Source organism: Microcebus murinus, chromosome 14 (genome assembly GCF_040939455.1).
Source record: "Microcebus murinus isolate Inina chromosome 14, M.murinus_Inina_mat1.0, whole genome shotgun sequence".
Classification (NCBI taxonomy): domain Eukaryota; kingdom Metazoa; phylum Chordata; class Mammalia; order Primates; family Cheirogaleidae; genus Microcebus; species Microcebus murinus.
In genome coordinates, this window is record NC_134117.1 from 24112303 (window position 1) to 24121674 (window position 9372).

At 45.0% G+C, this 9372-nt stretch overlaps 1 protein-coding gene across 2 annotated transcripts in view; it reads right to left on the minus strand.

Annotated features, from left to right (window-relative positions):
- Positions 1–8224, minus strand: part of SUFU (SUFU negative regulator of hedgehog signaling) — a 113643-nt gene extending 105419 nt beyond the window's left edge. For both annotated transcript variants that reach the window (XM_012770020.2, XM_012770009.2), the window contains exons 1-2: positions 7884–8224; positions 3751–3885 (exon numbers count right to left, since the gene is read on the minus strand). In XM_012770020.2, coding sequence (XP_012625474.1) covers positions 3751–3885; positions 7884–8065 — 317 coding nt within the window. In that variant the 5' untranslated portion in view covers positions 8066–8224. The remainder of the gene's footprint in view (positions 1–3750; positions 3886–7883) is intronic.
- Positions 8225–9372: the final 1148 nt, after the last annotated feature.

Below are 9372 nucleotides of genomic sequence, written 5' to 3' on the forward strand. Positions count from 1 at the left end.
TATGATGTTTTTGGTCTGTTACAGAATAGGTGCTTGATGAATGTATGCTGAAAAATGAAACAATGCTTCAGCCCTTTTCTCACTGAATGAGAAGACAAGACAGTGGAAAAAGAACTGTTGCCAGAGATTCATTTGCCATAATTCCAACCCAGCACCTCTTAGCACTTAAGCTGGCTGGCAGAATATTCATCTTTCTGACCCCTTGGTTTTGAATAGTAAGTTAAATGAGAATTCATTAAAATATTTTTATTATTTTATTTTATTATTTTTTAGAGACAGGGTCAAGTTAGGGATGGATTCTTTTTTTTTTTTTTTGAGACAGAGTCTTGCTTTGTTGCCCAGGCTAGAGTGCCATGGCATCAGCCTAGCTCACAGCAACCTCAAACTCCTGGGCTCAAGCAATACTGCTGCCTCAGCCTCCCGAGTAGTTGGAACTACAGGCATGCACCACCATGCCCAGCTAATTTTTTCTATACATATATTAGTTGGTCAATTAATTTCTTGCTATTTATAGTAGAGACAGGGTCTTGCTCTTGCTCAGGCTGGTTTCGAACTCCTAACCTTGAGCAATCCGTCCGCCTCGGCCTCCCAGAGTGCTAGGATTATATGCATGAGCCACCGTGCCCGCCCAGGATTCTTATTTATTTTTTTTAGAGACAGAGTCTTGCTCTGTTACCCAGGCTGGAGTGCAGTGGCCTGATCATAGGTCACTGCAGCCTCCAACTCTTGGGCTCAAAAGATCTTCCTGCCTCAGTCTCCCAAAGTGCTGGGATTACAGGCATGGGCCACCATGCCAGCCATTAAACTCATTTTAAAGAGCCTTCACCACATGAAATGTTTGGAAAAGCAGATCTTTCTTCAAGAAACTTACCAGGATCAAGAAGAAATCAGTCATACCAGCATAAGACCAATTATAAAGGCACTTTTGACTTCTGCAACATAGAGCAGAACTGGGTAAATATCTGAGAACATTCTTTCCATGTCCTTCTAGTGGCAGGATGTAATGCTGGAAAATACTAGGCTTGAACAGTGAAATGAAAGCCCACAGAGAGGTTTCACTCTTGTCATAAATGATATATAAATATCCAAGTGCTTTATCATATAGAAATGAAACACATGTAAGGGAGTAACATGTTAAACTAGGAAAAATAGTAAGGAAGTTCCTATTTCAAATTCAGAGGTGGTCCCTCCTGAAATATACGGCTTTCTCAATTACATTCTTCATGTTATTTTGGGCCTTGGGCCTATACCTGATAAGCAGGTAGACTGGAAGAATCTTTAATACATATAGGAAATGGTATTCCTTGGTGCTGAGAGAAAATCCTTGACTGCATCCTTGCCCTGGGATTGTACCAGTGGCAACTGTCACTCAATGGGACAGAGACCATTCTGTGACTTCTTGCTCAACTTTATGTCTTTCTCCTGTTACTCTAATCTTAGGCCCCCCCTCCCCCCTTTTTATCTTTCACCATACAGAAAGAAAAATCTAAATTATAAAGTTAAAAAAATAATTAAAAAAAGGAAATGGTATTCTTTTAACTAGAATAAATCTGTCAACAAAAAGGTACAGGCTAGCTGCACTAAATACCCTCTGTAGGTTCTTATTAAAAATATAAATTAAAGTCCAGCATAGTCCCTTAACTTCCCACATCTGTTTGCTATTCTATCTCCATTATTAATATTGTATCGCAGGGCCTCCATTCAGGCAAGATTAATTCCCTGTTCCCAAAGCCTTCTGCTGACACTGCAATGGATGCATTGGAAAGCTGTAAGGGCAGGACCAGACATTGCTCCAAACACGTGACAAGAGAGAAGATTAATAAGAAAGAAGAGGAAGTTAGGTTGGGCCTATGACCTGAGAAGCAGTATAGACCAATGGTTAAGAGCTCAGACTTCAGACTCAGACAGCCAGTTCAATCCCAGTGGCTTTGAGCAATTCATTTAACCCCTCAAGATCAGTTTCTTCATCTATAAAACAGAGATAACAAGAGAACCTGATAAGATTATAAAGCATTTAACAGAATGACATGGAAGATAGTAAGAACTAAAACAAAGAAAAAAAGTCTATGAAAGTCTTCCTTATTATCATACCACCACCATCTCCAGAATCAGCCTCTACACTGAAGCAGGACAGGAAGAGCCCTGCTCCTACTCTTTCAATCTGCCCAGGCTAAGTAGCTGCCATAAAGATACAAAAAAGATCGTATAAGAGGCAAAATACTACAAAAAGCAAAAAACAGAAGAGAATATGACAATATAAATAAAATCAGCTCTTAATTAACCACGCTAATAAGAAAGAAGGAAGATTACATTTATTTTTTGAGATGGAGTCTCACTCTGTTGCCCAGGCTACAGTGCCATGGCATCAGCCTAGCTCACAGCAGCCTCAAACTCCTGGGCTCAAGCGATCCTCCTGCCTCAGCCTCCCGAGTAACTGGGAGTACAGGCATGCGCCACCATGCTTGGCTAATTTTTTCTATATATTTTTAGTTGTCCAATTAATTTCTTTGTATTTTTAGTAGAGACAGGGTCTCGCTCTTGCTCAGGCTGGTTTCAAACTCCTGACCTTGAGTGATCCGCCAGGCTCGGCCTCCCAGAATGCTAGGATTACAGGCGTGAGCCACCGCGCCCAGCCCAGAAGGAAGATTACATTTAAACTGAAGGAAATAAATCCTCTGACAAAAGAATATAAATGGAAAAAATGTTTTTTGGATTATAAACAGTAGCTTATTGGAGTATATAATTGTTTAAGAGGCAATAGAGTGCAGTCATTAAGAGTACAGACTCTGAAGCCAGACTGAGTGTGTTCAAATCTTGGTTCTGCCACTTCTAAGCTGTATTATTAAGCAAGTTATAGAACCTCTTTGTATCTCAGTTTTCTCACCTGTAAAATGGGGCAAATTTTAGTACCTACCAGTATTATAGGGTTGTTGTGAAAATTAAATTTGTTAGTAACATGTACATATAAAATGACTAGAAGAGTACCTGACTCATAATCAGTGTTCAATAAATATTAGCTTTTATAATTATTCTGGCTGCTGCTGCTGTTTTATCTGACTTAACACTCAGTTGATTATGTTTAATTTAGTATTAAAATGCGTATGTTTTCACTAAATACAAACCAGATGATAACAGAGGGAAACAGGGGAAGCAGGTAGGATTTAGAAGTATACAGAAAACAAACAGAAGTAGGCTAGGATAAAAATGTAATGTGATAATCTGAGCATAGATAAATGCAGGTGAAAAGGAAGTAGGTAAGATGGATAAGGGATGGAGAGATGGACAGATTTGTGATAAAGCAAGTATAGTAAAACATTAACAGTAGAATCTGGGTTGTGGGTAAATGAGTGTTCACTGTAAAATTCATTCAACTTTGCTTTATGTTTAAAATTTGTCATAATCAGCTGGGGGGATAAAAGGAAGTGGACTTAGAAGCATCAACCCAAGTTCTGGGTCATATCTATGCTACCTGTCCTCTTAGCCCAACCTCCAGAACGAGCTAGGAAAAACCTAATGGTTTTGGAACTCTTGTTCATCACTGACACTTTCGCACACCAGATAAGCAGGAATCGGGTGCTAATATAGACCACTTTGACACGAGTAGATATAGGCAGAAGGCAGAAACCAAGATATTCCACCTGAGAAGTACCAAGCTTACAGGACTATTACATTATCACCCCTACTCAGAAAAACCTCTAAGGTTCAAGGCTAAGGAACTGGCAGGTAGGAGAACAGGTGGCACACACTCACTCATGGACTCTGCTGTCACCATAGAGATCACTCAGGCCAAAGCTGATGTAGTGCCAGTGCTCAGGGATGTTGGCAGAAGGGCTCCCCACATTCCTGTACATGCTTACGTAGTCCAAAGGGTCTGGGCCGCCCAACCTGTAAAAGACCAAACACAGGGGTGTCAGTAGAAGCCTGGAAACCAAACATTGTCAAGCTAAGGGGCTGTGCCTTGCAAACCTAAAGGCCCCATCTTGGAGAAGCCTGGCATGAAAAATAACTAAAGGGAGGCTACACCTTTCTAAGATGAGGCCAAGGGATGGGCAGCCAAGGGTACCCAACTCCACAAGCACAAGAGGCTCCTTCTCCTACTCCCAACAGGCAGGGCCCCTTTTAGAAATAAAACAGACTGGTGGTTGCCCATTTTGCTTTTGCCTGTTTCAAATTACTGATCCCAAATGGGATTGGTAGGGATTATCTCTCTTCTATGGTACCTGTATACACAGCAAACTTCAAGGCAAGAGGTGCATCAGTCAATCAATTGGCCTCTGTTGAAAGAACATTCAGAGCATCCCCAATGGGCATTGTTCGTGGAAGCAGAGGCTCCACTCCACTCCTGCCCCTTAGACAGCTAATTCCTGAAAGCCTATATTGTGCCCTATGTTAATTACAGTTTGTTCTAAACAAACCCAAAGCCTGCAGTCCATGCAGACCCCAGCCTGCACCTCATGGACCAAGCTGGTCTTTTATCATTGCAAGTGACAAAGGCCAAACTTAGGCTAGCTCAGCTCTGCACAGAGAACTGCAGCAGGAGCAAAAGCGAGCCCTGTGAGCATCTGCATGAGAAAATGATCCCAGAAGACTGCTGCCTCAAAGGTAGAGCTGGGACATAAATGATTTGAGGCCTCTGAGGACCACATTAAATTTCCCCCACAATTCAACAGAGAAGCAGTTGAGGAACAGACTTAGTTATCATCTCACTCTGAGGATTTAATTAAATGAGTTCCCTTTAGTAATGAGTGCTTTTAAAAAAAAAAAGTCCTGCTTTTCTTCAGAATAGAGAAATTTGGTATACTTGAGAAACAGACTAAATAGAAACCCATCAGCAGAAGAAAGTCTGCACTTAGACCAGGAACACTACATTTGAGCTGCCTCAAACATCCAACCATTCCACAGACTGCAAAAACTTTGCCTGCCCTGGGACGCTGATGGGGTACACTTTGCAACAGGCATAGTGTGCTGGTGGAAAGCTATCAACCAAACAAAAGGCATGTTACATGTGATCCCAGCAAGTGTGCCAGTAACATGCAATTTAAACACTATTTAAAACCAGTAGGTCTGGTTTCATCCTCTTTTGCCAGGATATTATTTGCCATTGTAGAAATCTTTATTCTCTGCTAGGAAATGCTAAGTTATTTATAGAACTTGTAAGAAAATTGCTACAAATAGCTTAGAATCTCAACTGAGAAAAAGGGAAAAACCTCCATATCTGCTCTTAACTGATTTTGCCAAATCATGTGACTTAATTCTATAACCAGCTGGGTTTAGAAAAGTTTGTGAGGGAAAGGAGGGAAGAAAAGGGGAGAGATCCCTAGAAGGACCCCCAGTCCAGACAGGTGTGACTATAGGCCCCATCTCTGCTCCAGTTTCCTGCCACAAATTCTCAGCCCTGCCCTTCTTATAGCCTAGGTCCATCCAGCACCAAGCAGCAAAACTGCAATCACCATTCCCTGTTCCACTTGCCATATACCACTGCTCCCCTCCTTCTGACCAAGTCCTCAGGAGGTGTCACATCAAGGAGAGAAACTTTACCTTAAAATACCAACTGCAGGGAATGACCACAAGTCAGACAAAATTAACCTTGTCCTGAAGCACAGAGTGTTCTGCTCGTCTACTCAGACAGCAGATGAGTTTGTGGAAAAAAAGCATATTTTATACTTAGAAGAAGATGTTATCCAACATCTCAGAGTATCCCTCAACTTAATTCCTGGAACATCTGACTTCTCTCCACAAGGCAGTAGCAGGACTGGAGTGGGCCCAGGGGATAGGGTCTGCCTCTTTGCTTTGATCCTTGCTCATCAAAGTCTCAGCTTTCAGCCAGATCGTCTCTGCTGACCAGGGACCACTGGCCAAAGAGCCACTCTTGTATTGCAAAAGGAATCCCATGGTACCCTGAGCCACAACCAGACCCAGGCAGCCCAGCTCAGTCATCCTGCTATAGGCCTCATGGGATCCCAAACATGAGGGATACAAATGAATTTCAGGATCTTAATTTTGTAAACCCCTCCAAATCTAAAAAACCAATCACTGAGCTGTCTCCTCTAATATTTTTCTGCATTTAGGCAGCATTTCTAAATTCACAAAGTACTATACAATCCTCTTTATTCATCATTACATGCTGGCACATCTCTGAAGATACGGCCTAGTTAACAAGCTTGCAGCTGGATGGAAAAAAATTGCCCAAATCAGTCTTAGTCCTTTGCATGTGCTTCAATACCTTTTAGACACAACTTTGTCCTTTATAGCCACTTGGGTGACATAAAAAGCAGTTGGCTGAATCTGTGTAGGGATTTCTCCTCACACTCAAATGGTGCCTGAACATACAACATAGCAGAGCCAGGCTGACTTTTCTCATGACACATGACAACAAGTTCAGCACAATTAGAGTGGATGATTAAGTTAGCAAGAGCTGCTTTCCACTCAGAAGCGCTCTTCAAAAACTCCTCTCAACCAAAGAACCGTCTGTCTGCCAGAGAGGACTGCACTGTGGACCACACCTCCTCCTAGCCCCCGGACAGAGGCTGCTCCACATTGCCCTCCCTAGAGAGCAGGTGGCTGGTCCCCATGCACACTGTCAGCCTCTTTGCTGGCCTCAGTCCTGCACAGCCTAGTGACTGCCATCTCCAGAGGAAGTAAGAGGTTGTCATAAGGAGAGAGACTCAATCCTAAAAGGAGAGGTAACCAGCAAAGACAAGATGTCCACTTCCCCCTTTGGATCTATCCTTTGGCCACACCCCAAGCAGTTGCCAAACAGTCTTTCAGGACTCACTGAGAGGAATCATCTAATACAGCACCTGCACCAATGTGGTTGTGGACAGATTCAACCAATACCTCAGTCAACTTTTGGCCCAGAAAGATCATGAAGACAGGCTTTTTTCCAGAGTCCCCTAACACCTCTTTTGTCCAAAGGCTGCAGGAAGAAATGCTGCAAACAGGAATGGGAAACTGGAAAAGACCATTCTTACCCCTGGGCTACTTGAGAGTTACCCTCAGCTTTCCGGAGAAAATGCAGCTAGTGGTCCAGGAAGCTCCTCTTAATGTCCCACTGCACTCTTTCCTCCCTGCTGAGGTCCCAGGTCTCCATCATTTACTTGGGGGGAATAGGAAGCTGTGGTCTTCCTCAATCCTGAGCCAAGCCACAGACCTCCCTGTCCCTGTTCTTAGCTAATGTCCCTAAAGCAAAGCAGCTGCAGAGCCAGAACGAAGCTCTGCACGGAGAAAGAGAACTGTGCAGAGTAAGCAAAAAGTTTATCAGCAAGAGTTGCCCCGTCAAACTTCAAAAGCAAAAGCTTTGCACTGATAGGACGTCCGAGCTCATCAGTAAGGTATCAAAAGGAGTCCTCCTCCTCATCTCTCCACAAGTCTCTCATCTCCTGCCCTTCTAACCCACCGGAGAGCCGGGCCCCAGACCCGCCCCTACCCCCTGCAGTCTAGTGCCCTCAGAGCTTCTCCAGCCTCACTCCTCCAAAGCCCTCTCCTATGCTCCTCAGGCCCCGCCTCACCTCCCCCATCCCACTTCAGCCACCCCCCCTTGGCTTGCCCTCGCCCACTAATGACCCCCTACAGGCGCCCCCTCCTTTCACCACGTTTACAGTTCCCTCTCTCACACCGTTCCCCCCTCTGCTCCTACACACACCCCTAGTCCTCACTCTATTCTAATCCCGGTTAACCCTTCACTACCCACAGGCTCCGTTAACCCCTTTGTCCCCATTCCCAACTTGAGCTTTAACTCCTTCCCTCGCAGCAGGAAGCCCTCCTTCCAAGTGCTTTAACCATTCTCCTACCCTCCTCCTCCGCCTCCCACAAATTACCTAGCCCCCAGTGCTTTAACCCTTCCGAGCCCGCCCCTGTCTGTCTCCCCGCGGCCCAGAGCATACCAGTACTTGACGATAGCAGTAACCTGGAGCGGGTTCGGCTGGTCAGGGTAGAGACGGCGGCACTCTCCGTAAATAGCGTGCAGTCCCGGGGGAAAAAGCGAGGCGAAGGCCGGGGGGGCAGCAGGGCCAGGGGCGGGGGGCGCAGAGGGGCCGGGGGCGCCGCTAGGCCGCAGCTCCGCCATCGGGGTGAGTAGGGAGCTGAGGGAACCGGGGAGGGCAGACGAAAAGGAAAGCACTGACGGGCCAGCGGGCGGACTCGGTGGGTGCGACTACCCGAGGCGATGGGGGCTGCAGCGAGGTCTAGCTCCGCGCCTGCGCACGGTGCACTGTCCGCCCAGGCCGCCGCCGCCGCCGCTGAGTCTGCCAGAGGGTGCCTCGGGGCCGCGGGGCGCTCGAGGGGGCGGGGCGCCAGCTCGCCCCATCCCAGCACCCATTGGTTAAAGTCTGTGCCAGTCACAGGTGGGGAAGGCGTGGCTTGACCATAGGCCCCGCCTCCCTCTCCCTGGTTTGGGAGTATCCCAAGGCTCTTGGTCTCCCCCTAGTGTTAGGAGGAACCCAGGTTTAACAGAGATGTTGAGGCATCTTTCTGAGGTGCTAGAGTCCCACGAAAGCTCTGAGTGGTGTGCCGACAAAGGATTTGTCACTGTTGTGCTGACATGCTGCTAACAACGATTTAAACATAAATCTGGCAATGGAGTGATTCATTCATCCGTGTGGTATTAGTTTTAATAGATTATATATATGTTTCCTAGTGCTATTGACAAAAGGGCCCCTGCAACTTGGAGCAGGGCAGAGAAGGAAATAATCCAAAGAAAAATGCATTGGGCATTTGAAAGCAGTGACACGTAACCTCTCTTCACATCCATTTTCTCACCCATAAATGTCTATTCGAGCTCTTCATGAAAATTAAAGAGATACTAGAGCAGTTCCCGAAACCCTTAGATGATATTTTAACTACCAAAAGATCACCTATATCAGTAGTTCCAAATGCCAATCTTCAGACCAATTTTAGCCCGTTACAAAGTTTACACCTATCCAGGAAAAAATGCGAAAAGCAACGACAATATACAGCTTTTTTTCTTAAAGCTAATTTTATTCCATTTAAATTGTTTTCCTTTGTTTTAGGGATATATTCTTAGTGTGCTTCTGTGTGTGTGTTAAAATTTCCTATTAGAGTGTGAGGTGTTAGGAGATGTTTATTAAAGTCTTATAGGTCCGAATAAAAATATGGCAACCCTATATTGTGCAGGAGAAAGGGAGTCGGGAGTGGCAGGACTGATCTGTAAAATCCAAACATCCACGAATTACTGACCAATCCAAACCGCAGTACAGGCAAGTATTCAGGAAGACTACATACTTCAGCATGCATTGCGAACTCTTTCAAAGGGACTACAGATCCAGGCATGCAACACAACCATCAACCTGTGTCTCCATCTATTTACTATATGGAGACTACAAACCCCAGCTTACTGTGCATCGGAGATGCTAT